The 20,260-nt window shown below is 38.4% G+C and overlaps 1 protein-coding gene across 1 annotated transcript in view; it reads right to left on the reverse strand.

The window, feature by feature from the left end:
• gbe1b (glucan (1,4-alpha-), branching enzyme 1b) overlaps positions 1-20,260 on the reverse strand; it is a 144,010-nt gene that overhangs the window by 111,727 nt on the left and 12,023 nt on the right. The window contains exons 2-3 of the mRNA XM_057350948.1: positions 10,624-10,793; positions 8,873-8,988 (exon numbers count right to left, since the gene is read on the reverse strand). Of these exons, the coding sequence (XP_057206931.1) occupies positions 8,873-8,988; positions 10,624-10,793 (286 nt within the window). The remainder of the gene's footprint in view (positions 1-8,872; positions 8,989-10,623; positions 10,794-20,260) is intronic.

Here is a 20,260-nt window from a genome sequence, read left to right on the forward strand (position 1 = left end):
TACTATTGGCAAATGTTATTTATATCCAGAGCGAAACTACTCACTTCCGGATAAGGAAAACTCATTACGTATCTTGGGTTTAACTACAGAAGCAAAACATCTGAAAGGACATTCAAACAGATTTATGTACATTTATTGTCAGAATGTGTATTTTTTCTCCTGTACAGTTGTGACAGGAGTGTGAAGGACAGAACATGATCTCTGTTGGTGAGCGCCGTTCAAAACTGAATTGAAGATTCCTTTTGCATTCCAGTTTTATGTCCTGGAATGCAAAAGCTATTACAACCTATTTCATGAATATGCAGACCTGTAATGTAAAGTTAATGAGGTTAAGAAAAGGAAATTTAAATCTAAATTAGGCTTCGTAACTTCCTTTTGGTTAAATATAAACTTCAAACAGTAAGCTAGTACATAAAAAAATCAGTGATTAAAGCTGTCTACCCCAATAATGATTCATAAATTGTGCTGTCAGGTCTAATTTTGCAGGTAATGTAAGTTTGAATTTAACCCACGATTTGAAAGTGACCTGCAATTTTATGTTTCAAACAGAGATGGCGATATAGAGGCAAAAGTTACAGATTGCATTTACATTAAATTTAGATTATTTATTTAGCAGACGCTTTTATCCAAAGGGCCCTATTGTACACCCGGCGCAACGTAGCGCAAGGCGCAGCACAAGTGTTTTTGCTAGTGTCCGCCGGACGCAGTTCTCATTTTCCCGTCCTGCGCCGCGTTGTTTAAATAGCAAATGCATTTTCGCTCATTTGTGCGCCCATGGGCGTGTTGGTCTAAAAAAGAGGTGTGCTCAGGCGCATTGTTGGCGCGTTGCTATTTTGAGGAACTGAAAATAGACAGCGCCATAGACCTGGTCAAACCTGGTCTAAAGTCTAAAGTCAACGGCGCAATATTTTTTTTGTTATTTAAAGAGCGCATTAGGAGTATGCGCCTATAGGCGGGTGCACAGCGCTCGTACATTCTGCTTATTACACACACAGGGACACGCAGCAGAACACGATAATGCCAAATATTACAAATAAATGGATTACAATGTAAAATATGATTATTGTTGACAAAAAGATAAAAATCCGGCTTGTCCTGTAGATGGTCTGCTTGCGCGCTTTAACTTTCGCGTTTCCTTTCTGGAGAAGTGTCTGCTGTTCCGAATTCCGCCGTGTAAATAGCGAATCCGCCATGGCGCGAGCGCAACTGGCTCTTAAAGGGAATGAGAGATGAGACTCTGATTGGATTGGTTTACTTACATGTTTGACTCAAAAAACACCCATTACTCATTAAGAGAATCGGGACAACCCGTTTAGACCATGCGCCCGGGCACGACGACTGTTTTACCATCGTTAAATTAGCAAAAGTGGATTCGGACACGCCCCCTGAGTGCACCTGCGCCGTGCGCTTTAGACCACGCGATTAGATCGTGAAAATAGGGCCCAAAGCATCTTACAAATGAGTTAACGTTTTAAAGTGCATTTTGAGTAAAAACTAGAAAATTATGAATAACAATTATTAATAACATTTTATTAGAGGCACAGATACTAAATTTCTCTATAGAGTAAAAAATAATTGTCGGTTTTAGTTGTTTCAACTTATTTTTATTTGAAGACATTTTTTTTTTATAAATTGTTGAGACGACAAGAAAATGTAAGTTTCTTGGTTCTCAACTAGGGTGAAAGTTGATTTTCGCGGGTTTTTACTGCAAGTATCGCGAGATTGAAGCAGATCAAGGATCTCCTTCACGTCTCTCAGTTTCCCGCCTTGGTGACCCTGACAGACATTCTTCTGTCTGCATTAACGGTGAGTTTTTAATTAGTATTATTTCACAATGGTTTTAACTATATTGTAAACTAATCTTACCACCCCGCGCGTTTACTAGGCTAGTAGCTTGGTGTGTTTGCTCAGCTCAGTCAGCCAAAATGTTTATGATGGCCAATCAAATCAAAGAAGGCGGGAGTTGCTGTTTACAGAAGTTTAAGGAGATTCTGTTAATGGTAAACAAGTACAACATACGATGTAATTAGCAACGCATTTAATGTGTTTTACGATAGAAATGTTCAGCAACATCCATGAATACCCAGTGAAGCATTTAGGGTATATTTATGACGCAGTTCGTGTGAAGTAATTTGCAATTGTCGCACCGTGTCAACCAGAGACGCGACATTGCAACACAGTATGTTTTCCATGTAATTTTTTCGTCCTTGTCCACAACGACACGCTACAACTTAAATAAAACGCAACGGTTTAAATATAGAATCCATTTTACCTCGTCAGGTGGTGCTGATGAATCCAAAGTCCCTGCAGGCAAGCCGTGGCACTAGGCGGCCATGGATTCAAAGCCACCGGGCAGCTATTTCACTCATGCAAGGTAAAAGTCCTTGAGTGCAGGTTACAACAAGCATAGTAAGTTAGATTGTAATATTTTGGTTTGATTTGTTTTATCAGTATTGTTTTCCTGCCCTTTCTGGCCCATGTATTGCGAGTTACAGATGAATAGCCATTGCTCTTTATCTCATGTATTGAGGGATACGATAAAAAGCGATTCGGTGTTCTCTCGAAATGTAGGGGAGAGTGATTGACAGCGATCGTCCCCAACCGCCCAAAATCCTATTTTAAACATTTAACATAATATCTAAATGTAATTTAATCTGTTTCTCGAAAGGTTACATTCACATTTCGCGTCTAAAAACGAGGGACGGGTCGATATTTTTAAATACTTTTTATTGTATTATGAGTTTATTATGAGTATTGCATTGAGTTACATTAAGAAAAGAACACAAGGTAGGCTCAATGTCTTTTCTCCTTTTTTAAAAAAATATGTTGAACTTAGCCTAGGGTGAATATATAAACTCTTAAATGAAAATAAAGAATAAAATGTTTTAGGCTTGTTTAGCGCACATTTGCGGAGCCTCAATTCAAAACAATGAAACGCGGTGTCTTTAAGTACAAAACATATTCATTTGTGTAACTGTTACTCTCCAAAATTGATGCAATAAAAAAGTCTACAGCTACGGTTAGACCTGGGCCGTCATGTCCTTGCGCTGCGTGCGCTTGGAAAACCACATCGGTTTAGGAACAGAAAGGAGTATCTGATCTGACAGCACAAAAAACTCTCTGTGATGGTGTCTGTTGCACAAATGCATGTGTATTTGCTAGTGACTTTGGAGATTGGTTGCCAGCCCAAAGTTCCCAAGCTGAAGTTTATTCATTTATTTTATATTCGTATTCCTGAGCCTGTTTTGAATGACAGTAAATGGAGTCGAAGTGTCGATTCCATCGACTCCAAAAGTGGGAGTCGAGAATCGGAGTCGACTCCAAAAAACCCGGAACCGAACACCCCTACCTTGCGCTCCATTGCCAGAGACGTTGAGAGAGAGTTCCGACACATTTTGATCTTGCCGCAACGCAGTCACATGATTCATCTCTCAATAGTGCCAAAGTGTTAGCCAGCAAATTCGTTGTTGGACCTCAAGTATTTCTAAATTCCTGTATTTGTCTCTGGTCATGAGTAAGTTTTTAGGCTTAAAAATGAATATAGTTAATTATTGTTATTATTATTTTGCAGACAATAGACCCTCTGTTCTATGGATTCTGGATGACAGTTAAATGAAGATGACATGCAATCTCTGCTCTCGTAATTCATCAAATCAGTGTATAATAGCAAGGCATTATACACCAAAGTCACTACAACAGGTTGTGTCCCTTACCTTGTTTTTATGCCGACTGAAGGCAAATTGACTTGAAAAATCATTTATTTAGGCAGCATGGTACATCACAAGATTCATAATCGCTATTAGCCCGTGTCTACACCGGATGCAGTGGGATGCGACAAGAGACAATGGAACGCATTAGAACCCATTATAAATTTAAAATTTTCTCCACACCGGACGTGGTGCGGTGAGACACCACAATCCCATTAGAACAAGTCGTGTGTCACGTCGCGCCATGTCCGGTGTAGACACGGTGTTACTCTGTCTTTCTCATTTTCATTTTGTAATGGTTTTTGAGTTTGTCATTTTTGTTTTTTAGATTGTTGCTGAATTCAGCCAGCTGATGTCCACTGACCTCATGAGGTCCTTTTATAGTGGCCTAGATGTACATTTGCCAAACAAAATCCTACTGTGGCTTGATGCTAATGTAAGTATTTTTTTGTTAACCAATAAGATTTCTTTATTTGGCATTCACACAATACTCTGTTTAAAATATTTAGTTTTTTGCAATGTTCTTGTGTATTGTGTGTTCATTCATTGTCATTTCAGGACTCATTTCAGGACTCATTCCAGAACTGCTTTTTTGTTGGGCATGTCTAAGCATTCCTCCAGTTTTTTAAAGCTTTGTGAGGTATGTTTAAAAATACTTTACAGAGGTCACTCTTTGAAGTAAAGTTGTAGGAATTACATCATAATAGGCACACCTGAAAGCTAGTCGCTTTGAATCAAAAATAGGAAACTGTCGAGTGTCTGAAAGCGCTTGTCAGCCCGTCTTACATCAATATCTGAGTGCTTACTAAATTTAGTCATTTCAGTATTTTCCTTTTGTATTTTCAGCCAACAGATAAAATTGAAGATTTTCTAAGAGGCATTCACATGGACATTTTGATTGTACTGTAAGTGAGGAACTACGCGATGACGTCTTTCCAAAGGAAATAAAGGAAATCTTGCCAATTCTTGAAGAATGTCAGGTTCTTACTGATATCTCGGATGTCCCCAAGGCTTTTGGACTCCTGATGGGTTTACTTTATGCTGTGAACATTGACTACCCCAAACACATTAAGTAAGCCTTTGAGGCTATGCAAAAACACATAATGAACATTGGTGGAAGCAGCTGGTCTTCATGTGTGCATGGTCTCCGCAACAAGTTGCTACCTAAAAAGTAGCTTTTTTAAGAGAAGCTTCAAGGTTTTGTATACCGTTTGCAAATGTTGTAATGTGTGGTCAAGTTTGTTTTTACACATCTCATGTGAACAAGTTTATTTAAATAGACAAATAGACACAATCTCCTAAAAATATTATACAGTAATTATATGTTGTAATTCATATTTTAATACAGTTTGATGTGATAGTTTTTCTTCACTGTAAAAAAACTAAAATTTTGAAGTGCAACCAAATTGACTTTACAAGGCAGTTGAAATGGAAAGTAAACAGTAAAATAAGTTTGTTGTATAATATAATAGTAAAATATCAGATTGAAATGACTTGTAAAGTCAGTTTGATTGCAAAAATGTTGTTTTATATTTGAAGTCAAGTAATGTATGCAATGTATTATTTCCACTTGACATATATAGCGAATTGTTTGTTTGTTTGCAAAAAATCTATTAAAATGTTAATGGAAAAATGTTGTGCCGATCAAGTTAACACAATGAAAAAATGTTTGTCATCTTAACAAAAAAATTTAAGGCAGCGCGGTAACAAAAGTTTTTTTAGTTCAACAAATTGTTTTTTACAGTGTACCGATAGCCGATTATTCAGATTGATATTTGCAGATGCCGATTCTGAAGATTAAATGAATATTTCTCAACTTTCTGAATGTTATTAATTCATGTAATGACTATAAATATAGCATCAAACTGTTGAGGTTTCTTAACATTTTCTATACACAGAGCACAAATTCATTGCATTTTCCTGTTCTCTTTTATTTGACAGGATATATCGGCTGTTTTTAGAGGGGTCATATGGCACGAATACGTGTTTTTCTGTGTCTTTGGTGTGTTATAAGTTGCCCATGCATGTATTAGACACGTAAAATAGCAAAAATGAAAGTGTCGGAACAAAAGATGCATTCTATCTAAAAGCGAATGCTCACCCAGACCTGCCTGAAACACCTTGTGTAACCACACCCCGGCGAATGTACGTCACTTCGTAACATGATTTGACTTAAGACCGCCCAAATCTAAATGCAAGTGAGGTGGGCGTACTTGTAAATCTCATTGTATCATCACTGCCGCAGCCATGTCGCTGAGACGCTGTGTGTTTTGTTGCGAAAAGAAAGCCTCTTTGTTTGCGCTGCCAAAAGATGAGACAACTAAAAGCGAATGATTACATTTATTTACAACAGTGTTCCAGAAAAGTACAATCCGAATGTTCAAGTTTGTGCAGTGCAGTTCACCGACGATTGCTTCACGAACCGGGAGAGATCAAGACCGGCTGTGCACGAAAGCTTTGGTTAAAAAGTGGGGCCATTCCAACCATTAAAACTTTGCAAGGACAGTCTGACGATTCAGATTCGCAGCCTGTAAGTATATTTTCATTGTAAAAGACCTTGTTATGGACTAACGCGAGTTGAGTCTGTCGTGTGTTTGTGATCTGCAAATGCAGAACGCGCGCAACGTGAAAAAAGACAACATAAATCCTAATAATCAGTAATAATGTTCCAACTAGAGGCAACAAAAGTCGTGTTTATAATGGGGTTTATTGTCTTTGTTGAGTCGCGATGGTTGACAACGCTGGTTGATCAAGAAAGGCCAAAGCACTCGCGTTAACGTCGTATATAAAAGGTAAAACAGTTAGCTATAGTTTTTAACTATTTAACATATTTTTTTAAATAAAACCTTACCAATCCTTTACATCCTGCTCAAGTCGCGCTGGCAAAGTTGATGTATCGGCTTGATCATCTTCATTTTCCGTATCAGATTTGGGCTCGAATTGATATAAAGAAGTACCGATGACCTTTTATCACCTGTCAGTACAATTGCTTTGGAACCTGATGTTCCAAATATGGTAAGAGGCGTTACATTTCTGTCACACGCTTGCAGTATTCAACCAATCACTACGCACTGGTTAACTGGCCAATCATAGCACACCTCGCTTTTCAGAGCCATGAGCTTTGTAAAAAATCCAGGCGTTTCAGAGAGGCGGGGCAAAGATGTGAAAAATACAGCGTTTTTGAACCATAAATCGTGTATACACATTGCATTACATCTATAACAAAAGATAATATTCGTTTTAGCCGTGTCATATGACCCCTTTAAAGTCACATTCCTGGCTGTCTCACGCAGTCACGTAACTGTCAGTACATTTTAGCCAATCGATGCCGGAGGATTTCTCTCCATTCAAATGTCTCCCCAGGGAGCTCTCTATCCAGACTCTCACACACTCTCACATACTCTTCACCCAGCCAAAAAGCAAATGGATTGCTGGTCCCTTCCATAAGCTGCCAGTGTGAGGTAATGACCGGTCCATTGGCACCTACAGGTGACCCGCGGAGCGCAGTCCCAGTGGGGCTTAATCATTAGCGCCTCTTCTCCCGAGGACACCGAGAAGCGCCAAGCCATCACGCCGCAGGTTCGCCAGTTTATAAAATCACATAGAAAGGACGTGAGAATGGACAGACGCTGAGCCAGAAGGGCTTAAGGAGAAAATAGTAGAAGATAGCAGACGCGCGGTGCCGATAAAAGGTCCGGGGTGGAGGATAAATGGATAATGATAAAACTCTTACTGTATTAAATGGAGTACATTTAATGTCTGTCACTTTGCTGTCTGGTCAAATTATAGATTAAGGGTATTTTATCAGTTTTGTAATACCAAAATCGTTTTGAATTGCATAAAACATCCTTTTAAAAAAAACAAGGTCGCAGCGTTACGATAGGAGTCTGTTGTGCGAATCAAAGAGAGAAAGAAAGTCGACTGGACTGATTTGTTTTTCAGGAACAAAATCTGGTTGACACTCAACTCGGGGGCCAGAACTCGGGACAGAGTCCACATCTGGTTCTACTTGTGTGTGGCCTGACCCAAGGAGACAATGAGAATGAAGCAGCCAGACCTGCCCAGTGAATGCCACCGAACTGCTATTAATCACAATAGTGTCTCACAGCATAATAGACACCATGTGAAGCACTGAGCATAGTCATACAACACAGAATTTGTGCAGAAATACCAACAGATGATGTCATCCTGACAGGAAAGTTGTTTAAAAGGCAAAGCAGGTTGTCGATTTGATGAAAAATGAGAGACAAATGCTGCGTCCGAAATCGCATACTGTGACAGTACGTACTGAATTTGAATAAGTACCTACCTATCAGCCGTTAAAACAGTTCGTTCTATATAGTACAAGTGGGAGTAGTATGAATACATTTCGGACATACTGCGTCCGCCATGTTTTATGGTCATGTGACCCATATGCTCTTTGACCTATGACGTATTAACAACAACCTATACGTGAGCGTTGATAAAAACATAATGTAGTGACGAGAAATTAATTTATTGGCACTTACATTGAAAACGGACGTCCGCCTTCAAGTTTTCCGCTATATTTATTTGATTTACTTTTAAAATGTGACCGTTGCTCAGCTCCCGTGGCATCATGGGATAGATAAGTGTCCATCCGATCCACACTCACGAATCTCGGCAGAAGTAGTAGTCCATCCGGGTATTTCTCGCCTACTGTTTTTTGCATACTGAGGTTTCGGACATGCTATTCATGACTCATACTCATTTCCGCCTACTATACAGTATGGAAGTAGGCGATTTCGGATGCAGCGAAACTCTTTTTTCCTCTCTTTGGAATAACATTAATAAATGAAACAAGGTCCGTTTTGATTCGATGTGGACTTTAATTGAATATACAGTCCATAACTGAGCGAAGAGCCAAAGCGCCCTCCCGGGACCGCGCTTTAATTTGTTTAAAATTAAAGCGCCGTGTTTTAAACCTCATGGGTGTGAAAGTACAAATTAAACTGCAGTTATTAAAAGCATATGCTGGTGAGGAGCAACAAATGGCAGGAATGTTGCAGTCGTCCCTTTAACATTGACACGTTATCCATAAACGGGTGAATATTAAATTCATCCTGTCAGCGAGTGAGGGCTTCATAATACCTCAGAGCATCATTCACACTAATGAAGTAAACACAGCAGCTAATGCGTCTGCTCACCTTCAGCTTGGAGTTATGACTGACAGCAGGTGTTGAGTCCTGCTTAGGGGGTATGTGCAGTTCCCATTTCCCAAACTCCTTTTTTTGGTAAGGATGCGCAAAATTATCCCAGCCATCTATTAAAGAAGAAAAATAGAAGCTTATTGCCACGCAAGTACAAAGAACACATTTAAACTAGAATTCAGAAGTAAACTTTTTGTATCCGGTTATCTCCTCAGGAACGTTTATGCTAACGTTATACTATATTTATGCTTTATGCTAATTCATCATCATTTATTCACCCTCATTTGATTCAAAACCTGTATATGAGTCTTTCTTCTGTGAAACACAAAAGAAGATATCAGTGGTTTTGTCTCCATACAATGGGGGTCAATGTTGTTTGGTTATAAACATTCTTCAAAATATCTTCCTTTGTGTTCTGCAGTAGAAAGAAAGTCGTACAGTTTTGGAATGACATAAAGGTGAGTAAATGATGAAAGATTTTACATTTTTGGGTTAAATGATCCCAGAATCACTAAGTGTTAATCGTAACTCTTCCCTAGTTGCTAATTTATAGATAGCATTATGTATTCCCTCTGAAATAATTACTAAAAATCATTTGCTTATTTAAAAGCAGTGTAAGTTGAGGCCTGTGATCAAAGACTACAAAAATGTGGCCTGCAGTATGTTAAGTCTGGCTCATTACTTCGACACGAGACCTACACTTCCTAATGACTGGATTGCAAGTATATGAATAAATTTAGCGTTCTTGCACTTTGTTGGCGAGAAACGATCTGTCAAACTTTTCACAAACAAAGTTTTAAAAGAAAGGCCGATAGTGACTTCAGACTGCATTCTCTCTTGTAAGCATCTCAGATATCCTTGAAGGGAATCATCTTTTTTGTTTTAAGCTGAACGCAATGTTCTTTCAGCTAGTTTAAGATTAAAAAAACGCTGTCAGAGAGAACAAACAGTCAACCACAAATTGAAGTTAAAGATGAATAGACGGCCCTGGGACTGAGTAGTCTTGTACTGTTAAAGAGTTTTATGATTTATGAATTTTGCACCAGAACTAAAGGTAGACAAAACTTTGCGATATATGTATTATCAATCACTTCATTAAAGGTTTTCTGTCTCTTCTAAAACGCTTCAACACAAAAAATGACAATATAAACAATCATAGCCTTATTTTCAAACGTTTCACACGGCGTTAAAAAGAACATCATCATGTACTAACAAATGATGACCTTTCAAACCTTTTTCTTTCTTCTGAACAAAAAAGAAATGTTTCACTAGTTACTGGCCACACAATATGATGAAACTGAATGGATATTGGGCTTTCAAACCGCTACTGTAAATGTCAAAAGTACCATAAAAGTAGTGATGTGTCAGGTTTTAAGTCATGTACATCGATATAACATGACCAACATTACAGATGTCAAACATTACAGACGACAGTGCTATAGTATTTTCATTGAAGCAGGAAAACACAAAGCTATTAAAACATATATGGTATATTTTGATAAACATTCCTGTTGCTTTTTTGTCAATTTAGTGCTTAAAAGGCCTAGTCCCATTTACTTTTATTACACGATAAATAGCACATTCTTCAACATTTCTATTTTTCAGTCAAAAGCCCAAATAAATGATAACAGAATTATCATGTTTGGGTGAACTAAACCCGTATTAAGTCTAATATAATCTGAAACCTCACACATCATAGTTCACTTGCTGTCCAAAAAGCTGAACAAATTTAATTTTTAAAGACCTACTAAAGTCTCCGGTGAGAAACAGGGCCTCAGCCGCCGGGGCCCACTCTTTAAAGATGAGGCTGTTGTCTGGCATCCGCTGTACGCCGTAACTCGTATAGCTTCGTGTGAACTGATCAAAGCCTCCTTCGGCCTCTTCAAGGAGTGTGAGCTGTTTTTCAAACAGCCCGTACCTTTAAAAACAAAGAGCGCAGAGGGAATTTTTTAACAAACAATGATAGACTAAGACAGACCCAATCTGTCTGTTTTGCCTCACATATATAAGCAAGTTTCATGGCAGTAAATCCTATGAAAAATGTACATGGCTAACTCCCCTGACCATCAGGTATGGCATCGTATGCAGCATAGCCACATAAAAATGCTATAGGCAAAAAAAACCCACAAACTAACAGAAAAGCTGTTCCAATTTTTTTGCCATTCAGGAGTTTAAATTAAATAATTCATAATTTACTATTCAACGCAAATATTACATACAACTCCTTTTAAACAACCCTTAGCAGAATCCCCTTAGGATCGTCTTCAGAAAACAGTTGGTCGCACCAACTTACAATCTGGTCGCACCCTTTTTTATAGTAATCATAAAGACCTTGAATCATGACCTCAGTTGATGAATCGTTCTGTTAATTTGTCACTCTGTCTTTTAAAATAGTCACCTATAGACCGCTTCATATTTGCGCTTTAATACTTGCGAGCCCAATAAATCCAAAATAAATGCAAAGAAACTTTGTATTTGTTATTTTATAGTTGTTATTATTTAGTTTTATATTAGTCATATATTGGCTATGAAATGATCTGACACAAATATAACCTGGCACTCTTCACAAGCCCCCATTATTGACCTCTTTGCAAAAAGCTGTAATTTTGCCACTGGCATTCTTTATTTTTACCACATAAAATTAAATCAAATTAGCTAGCTCAAAACTCAAAAGTAACTCAGAACTAAATTATTATATACAGTATGTATAAATAAACTTTAAAGGGGCAATGAATTAAGACCTCAATTTTAAGACGAGCTTTTGTTATATAAGAGGAAATCGTATTCAAGAGAACATCCTGTAAGTGTCAGAACTGAAAATGCCCTTGTTACTGAAATAACAAATGTTATTGACAACAGGCCCAGTGAACACCATGTCCTGGAATGCACCTATCTAGGATGAACACCGCCTCCACAGAAAAATATCAACAACTACTTCTCTAGCCCCGCCCACTGGTTCACGCATGACAGTACAGAAGTAACAAGTTATTACCAGCAAGTAATAAACATGCCGTTAAAGATCGCAAAATATTGCGCAGTAAGTGCCTGGTTATGAAAGAAAACAGTCTCTGCTTAACCTTCCTTAGGATTCCGACATTAGTAATGCGTGGTTGAAGTTTATTTTTAAAGACGTTCCAGCTCATGTGGGTAAAACATTTCCGGCGATTCCTTTGTGACCAAGCTACAGATCGACGATGGATTTGCAGAGAGACTAAAATTAAAAAGCAGTCTGATAGGAATGGCGTAGCAATCTTATGTGAGTTAAACATATTTGTACCATGCGTCACTATTGCTTTGTTAGAGATAGCTTGATATGCCCTGGTAGCCCTATTCGCACGGGATTAGTATTACCTGGGGACCTCTAGTCATTTGTAATAATGGCAGAGGTTGTCTGTGATCTTAATCCAGTGCGAATCGGCCATGTCTGTAATTTGTAAAGTAAAAATTCCCCCACAAATTATCTACCATAATTTGACGAACACCGAAGTCCTGTGATAATATCAGTCCCGTGAGAATCCGCATCTCTGTGATTTGAAAGGCTCATATATAATTTTTCAAGATTTTATCCACCGTTTGAGAATAATGGAGGCTGTGTTGAAGTGTTTTGTTATTATTTCGGGTGCTGGGTCATATCCGTATCTGCCAACACTGTCGTTTTGGCCGGGAGTCTCCCGTTTGTTAATTTATCATGGAAAATCTCATTACATTTGAGACCCGCGATCGCGGTGATCTGTCCGGTTCATGATCACGAGTCTCAAATGCTGACAGGTACGGACATATATCATTAAACACCATACAACTATAGGCTACACAAACTATACGCAAAACTTTCCCAGGATGTAACACTTGCCATCACAGGAAATAAGTCTGTTACATGTCTAACCAAATTCACAGAAGGCTCCAACTTAAGTTTACTACGTAAACTGCCATCCAATCATAGCAGTGGGCGTTTACTTCCAAGTCTTCAATGCGGACTGCCCATAAAAACTGAGCGTTTCTCCAGCCGGCCTCAAAACCCGGGTAGAAAATAGCCTATTACTTACTGATTTAGATGTTTTTGAATGTAAAAACCACGCTTTCACTACTCATAAATCACATTAAATGTTCAAATAAATCTTTTGGCGGGGCAAAAATTTGTTTTACACACTCGCACCAATACGACCCTGTGAAATTTTACCTCGCACGTTAAAAAAAAGGTCGCATTTGCAAGCATTTTGGTCGCAGTCTAGAGCCCTGCATGTATATTGATGGAAGATGTTATTGACCCACCATCATCTGTGTACTACACATTACTTCACCCGGAGACTCCGAACACCTATGCACGCATTTCACTTCTTTTTTCAGTACCATCCACCCTCTTTAACAGAAATATGGGCATCAATCCAGGCAATCGCTGCTGGCGTGTAGATTTTCAAAGTTCACCTCCCACCTTCTGGCCATTAAAAATGGTGTACCGCAAGGCTCTGTACTCTCCCCAATTCACAAACAGCTTTACAGCACATCAAAGTAGGGCTGGACTGTATAAAAGTACATTGCTTTTGATAACAGAAAAGGATTGATCTACCATAGTTACAGTGCTTTAGATTTGCCTGGCTGATACTTATTCACAAGTGAGATTGATGAAGAAATGTGTAGTAGTGCAAAACAAATGGGTCATGTTCCAAAGAAGTCAAGATGAGTAACAAGTGTTATTAATAAGTGTTCACACAGTCACAGATTATAGATTTCATAGCACTTTATGTTTTATAATGGTGATACAGCTATGAGCTGTTTATTTTTAGCTCAAGTGTTACATAATAGAAGCAGCTGTTGTTATCACTGTTGCCAGACTTATCATTCATTTGCTGCTAGAGAATTATTGGTGAGCGCCCAAGTTGCAAATAAAAAAATGACATGAAGCACTGTTGGTTGTCAGAGCATTTATTTCATTAGATTATCCAAGCATCATATGGTAATGCAATATACAAATCCATTTACTACACAAGATTTTGGCCATACCACCCACGTTTCCCTAATAGTCAAACTGCTGAAAACGAAGCACACCATCAGATAGAAGTGTATGAAGCAATCATCTGATGTGATAACAATGACCTGCAACTTTGAGGATTCTGTGATCTTCAGGCACTCACAGACCTCAAACTCGCTAAAGTTTGCTAGCGGACAGCACTGATTGCACGATATTAGAAAATATATTTTTATGTCATATACATGTCCTCTGACGTAACGTTAGGAGCTAGCAACGACATATGATGACGTATACCAGTGTAGTAGTGGTGTCCCATTTCTTAGCGGAAAATTTGTAACCGTTCCCCTTGCCACTTTGTTTCAAGGGGCAAGGGGAAGGGGCGAGGGGTAGGCGAAGGGGTAGAAAATAGAATTGGGATCGGGCCTTAATCTACATTTTAATGAAACCCTTCAGAAGTCATATTTTCTGTGGAATCAAACTGACCCCTGACAGCAGACAGAAACGCATGCACACATATTAACTACACTGCGCACGGTACTACTGTATATAAATTCATATTATGAAAGCAGCCCCCCTCCCAAAAGCCCCTAAATATTACATCTTGCAGTTATGACATTGTCAGGCTTAATATTCTTAATGGATATGAACATATCCTTTGAGACATAATATGAAATATTTCAAATTCGCAGTTAAAAAATGTTTTAAAGCTAAACTACTGGCCCACTTCTTATACTGTTGATTCCTAACAGATCTGGCAACCATGGCTCTATGCCATAGTTTGGAATTTGATATTTCTATTGTACTGTCTGTACTGTAATGCACTGTACTCCTCGCTCTCTATATATAATCTGCATTGTGCATTTATGTCCAGTAATTACATTTTATAAGTCGCTGCCATGTGATTGTTGAAAAAAGCTGTACCTACAACACTTTCTACCCGCTCCGTGGGCATGGTGTCATTTAATATGTGGTTTCATTGTGCTCTATTCTAATGGAAGCCTTTCTGACAGTCACATCATTGTGCGTACAAACTGTTAGCTGAAAATGGCTGTGACATTCAACGGCACAAAGGAATATTCTGCCTTAATAAAGAACATTTTAAACAGAGAAAAGACAAAAAAACAATGCATTCTAAACTGTACGGACTGGGTATTGTGTTCCAGACAGACAGCGGTTCTCCTGAGCACTTGTTTATTTCTTATCAACCGATACCACTGTTTTACGGCTGTACATTGAGAGTCACTTAACATCTGCTTTTGAAACTTAAATGCTCACAGCACATTGGCGAACACCTTATGGCTAATTCTTATTCTTCGAAACGATCAATAACACTTAATATCCCCACTGCCACCCACGGCTTATCGGATTCCCCAGTTGGATGCCATCTCTACAAGAATTAAATGCAGAATCTAAGCAGCTAAGCACTCAGCGGAGCATCTAACGCCTACAGGAAAGTTCACGCGTACGGCGACTTGTGGAGAGAAAAGGACTGAAAGTCATTTGTTTTCAATAAGTTGATGATTTTACCCATAAATATACAATACTGTATAAAGAAATACTTCATTAGCGACTGTTTCTAAGGGTTGCGCTACGTAAGCCACCCCGTCATATTAGAACGGTCCAATTACACGAATGAAGAGTCAAATGATACATGGCATGCTGTTGTGTAGCCCCAAACATTGTAATTGCTAAACTAACAGAATACAACAAGGTGTTAGCTAACACAACATTAAAGTTACCATAGCTTAAAAACGGTTAATATATATTAAAACACAAACTAACACAATCTCACCTCTGAAAGGTTTTCTAGTCTTTTGGGGAATTAAATCTCAGCGTTTTTAAACCAGAGGCTGTGCATTGTTGTGGCATCTAAAGACCTGTTCACACTGCCAGCAACTGGTAGCTACATGTTCTCACTTATTTCAGTAGTAATGAAACTTGGCAACTTGAGTAAAAATGATTAAAAGGTTGGGCGGACCAAAAGGGCGGAAGTGTGTGAACTATGTCTGTGACATATCTATGATTTAGACTAAAGCAGCTATTCTTATGTGGAACTGTACGGAAGGACAAAAAATATTTCCGAATAACCCACAGAGGATTGGTACTGTTGCTTGTTTCCTGTGACACTAAATATGAACACAGCACGATAAAAAACAAACACACGATGTTCACCTGATTGTAACATGAAAACATTAAAATATCATACTAAAAATAATCATTGCTTCTGTAACGGAACATAATTTTTTTTAGCACTAGCAACTAGCGATGCACCGATACTTAATTCCTCCACTGGTGCCGATAGCAGATTGTTCAAAATGATATCTGCCAAAACCGATAGTTTGGTGGTTATTTTAACTCACATTAACTGAATTCTAATTCATAAATGAAATTGCTATTTCTTAACTTTCTGAATGTTATTAATTCCTATAATGACTTTTAATATTGAACATAATACTGGTAATGTTTCTTAACATTCTCTATATACGGAGCACAAATTCTTTGCATTTTCCTGTCCTCTTTATTGGCCCGATAGTGTGACAATTTGCTTTTATAGTCCGATACCGATTATTGATAATAATGATTGATTATTGACTGTTCAGAGTTTAAAGTCACAGTGAAACTGAAATTGACAACTCAAATTTTTTTTATGGAACATTGTAGTTTTTTTTATAAATTACGTATCTGTGAATTTTTTATTATTATTATTTATGTGCCCTCATAATCTTTAAACAAAAAAGTTAACCTCCTCCCCACTCGAAACAACCTCTCTTCACTTCCTGTCACAAAGCTATCGGAGACTCGTCTCTGCCCCCGGTAAAAGATTGCGATGATTAGCAATATCCAATCAGTTCTCGAAGGACGAAATCAAGTCCCGCCCAACATTTTTTTCTCATTTTCTCATTTCACTCGGATATACAGTACATCCCAATACAGAAAAGAAGATAATCACTACTTCGGTTTCATGCCTACTTTAACTTTTTGAAAATAAGCAGCTATGCAATATGGCAACTACAGTACCACCAGTAAAGGCACATATAGTGGAGATCATGTGATCTGCCACCTCATCAGGGCTCTAGACTGCGACCAAAATGCTCGCAAATGCGATCGTTTTTTTACAAAGTGCGAGGTCAAATTTCACAGGGTCGCATTGGTGCGAGTGCATAAAACGAATTTCTGCTCTGCCAAAGATTTATTTGAACATTTAATGTGATTTATGAGAAGTGAATGAAGCGCTTGTGATTAGTGCAGGAAAGAGCGAGCAGAGAGCTCCTGCACTCCCTCTGTCTCCAAACTAAAGTGTGTGTTTGACTTCATTCGGTGTTGCACAGACAAAACAGCAAAAAAGCATCGCAGGACAAAGCGCTCCATATAATTTTAAAACGCTCTCACAGAACATTGAAGTCATATTCCGATCGTTCTGCGCAGTGCTTTATGAAGTCAAACACGTCGGTTTCTGAAATGTCTCTCTCCCTCACTCTTTAATCAAAAGCAAGGTCGGAAGTCAGAATCAATGTTTCACGTGGTGCATTCAGAGAATAATTTTACCTGAATTACAGCTGGGTGGGAATGTGCTCAAATTAAAACACAATGCATTTTCTTCCCTGACAAGTGTTCCGCACATGCAGCTGACATAAAGGAAAAATCCTATCCAGTGAAGTGTTTTCCTTGTTAACTTCTATCGTTTGCTATGTCTTAACAGCTGTGAAAAACAAACAGATTGTCAGATTTGTGACGTAATGACTCATTTGAACCGATTCATTGTTGAAACAACTCCTATGTCAAACACTGAACTTACTGTCTGATCAAATCAGTCACTCAAAACACATCAGAACAAGCGTGCTTAGACCATTTCACAAGAGTGGTAAGATACTTACCACTTTCACAAGAGTAAGTATTTAAAGTTTATTTATGACAATGTGTAGTAAAGTACATACTGTATATAATAATTTAGTTCCGAGTTACTTTTGAGTTTTGAGCTAGCTAAATTAATTTAATTTTATGTGGTAAAAATAAAGAAAGCCAGTGGCAAAATTACAGCTTTTTGCAAAGAAGGCAATAAAGAAGGATTGTGAAGAGTGACAGGTTATATTTGTGTCAGATCATTTCATAGCCAATATATGACTTTAATATAAAACTAAATAATAACAACTGCATAAAATAACAAATACAAAGTTTCTTTGCATTATTTTTTATTTATTGGGCTCGCAAGTGTTAAAGCTCAAATATGAAGCGGTCTATAGCCGACTATTTTAAAAGACAGAGTGACAAATTAACAGAACGATTCATCAACTGAGGTCATAATGCAAGGTCTTTATGATTACTATAAAAAAGGGTGCGACCAGATTGTAAGTTGGTGCAACCAAAGTGGAAAAATGAGTCTAGAGCCCTACCCATGGTTGGATAAAGCAGTCAAAGTGGAACCCCTACTACCAAGCAACATTGGAAATTCACAGATCTTTAGCAATTTAATGACTGCATGCATGAAAACCTCTGAGGTCCAGCTCTGGATGTGAATGGGTTGAAGGGGAGGCAAAGCACTCAGGTATTGCCTGAGGGTTGAGAGGCCAAGCTGTTCCAGTATGAACTTCCACATTCTCTCTGAATCTTTATCAACATGAACTTCTCTGGCAAAACCCTTTGGGTCTCAGACATCCCTATTCTCAAATACTGCAAAACAGTGTCCAATGGCTTGTTGTTGTCCCTTGACACATGCACAACTACATATTGGGGCTCGCTCTGACAGTTTGTTGAGCAGAGGTGTGCTTTTCATTATTCTTCTGACTATTATCCATTTCTTTCGACTCACAACATCCACCCACAGCATCCTAACATTCTGGAGGCGAGCCACCCATGCAAACTACCAGCATTTTCTCTTGAAAAAGTAAATAACTACTTTGCCCGGACTTTCAGACAACCCGCTGACTTGTATGTCTTAAGGAAACAATGTATTATGACGCTGAATTCCCAACAAACAAGACACTGATAAGAAAACAAACTTCTGAGGGAAGAGTTTGACGTGCTGAAAGTGTGCTATGATAAAACTATCTTCAAGACATTCACTTTCCTTAAAAAAATTCGAACGGCCCCTGCAGCCATCAAAACACAGCTTTTGTAACAAATCCGTCACATGACAATTACTGTCGGACTTCAAACCACCTGCCGTGAGCAATATTCATGCTTCATCAACAGAACTCAGTTTTGTGTGTGCGATGATAGTTTTGCAAGTTTTGTTTGTTGATCCTATTGAAGGTCGGTGCGTTATTGGTATTAATTTGTTTGAAATTACTGTTAAACTGTGTATACATGCAGGATGGATGTGTTTCCCACCATAAATGTTGCACTTTTATGATGCAATCCTTTTTTTTGTAGTTCAGCTTGTAGAGCATGCGCTAGCAAAGCCAAGGTCATGGGTTCAAAGCCCATGGAATGGACATTAAGTACTGAAAAAATACATCCTGAATGCACCTGGGTAAAATCCTCTATCAAATGCATAAAAATGGTTTTGGATCCTAAGACATTTCATTCTGCCATAAAATATCAAGCCGCTTTTGGAGAAAAGACATCTAACGTAGTGGACATGACCAAATGCAGTTATACTTTCTTAAAACTAATGGGATAACCAACTAACTAGTCTTTTAAAAATGCTTATGAAATATGTTAAACCTTTTGGCAAAAAAGTTGAATCCGCCCCCTCCCAATGCACACGACTGGCAGCCGTCAGCTGCTCTGTGATTATGTGAGTCATTGTCATTATAAGAAATCAGTGTTTGAACGGCGGAAGGAGTGTCGGCCTGCTGCCGCACCGTAAACCCGTGATATTCCTCGCATGTCCGCAGGCTCGTGTCCCAGATGATTAGAGTCTAGAGGAGAGATCAGAAGCCGCATTTCAATCAGACAGTCAAGGTGACTTCATAGGAAGCTGATTTCCAACGCGGTCATTACCCAAACCTGCAACACTCAGAACTTTGACAAACCTGATTATTAGTAATAATGAGCACCAATTACAAGACTATAGATGTCCTTTATAACATTCACAGCTGTGAAGACACGTTTCTCAAGCACAGAAGAATGCTTAGTTATTTGAGATGACCGAAAGTTGATTTAGACAAGAAAGTTGCAAGTTTTGCAAAGTCTGCAGTTGTCCAGTACCACTAGTGGACACCAGAGGACATCATCCTCTGTAACGAAATAAAGAGACAATGGCAAGTACACAACTAAAACGTGCCGATCTGATTTTTGTGTGGTACAAAGTACCTTTTAAATGTGGCCTATATCAGACATTTTTCTAAATATGCAACAGTGCTAAACTGCCATATGTGAAAACAACCCTGCTCTGGTATATTTACCAGAACATCATCAATTGATTTCGAAATACAATGTAATGTGATTAAATTAGAAGAACATCTGCCTTTCAGTTT

Source organism: Triplophysa rosa, linkage group LG14, assembly GCF_024868665.1.
Source record: "Triplophysa rosa linkage group LG14, Trosa_1v2, whole genome shotgun sequence".
NCBI classification, from domain to species: domain Eukaryota; kingdom Metazoa; phylum Chordata; class Actinopteri; order Cypriniformes; family Nemacheilidae; genus Triplophysa; species Triplophysa rosa.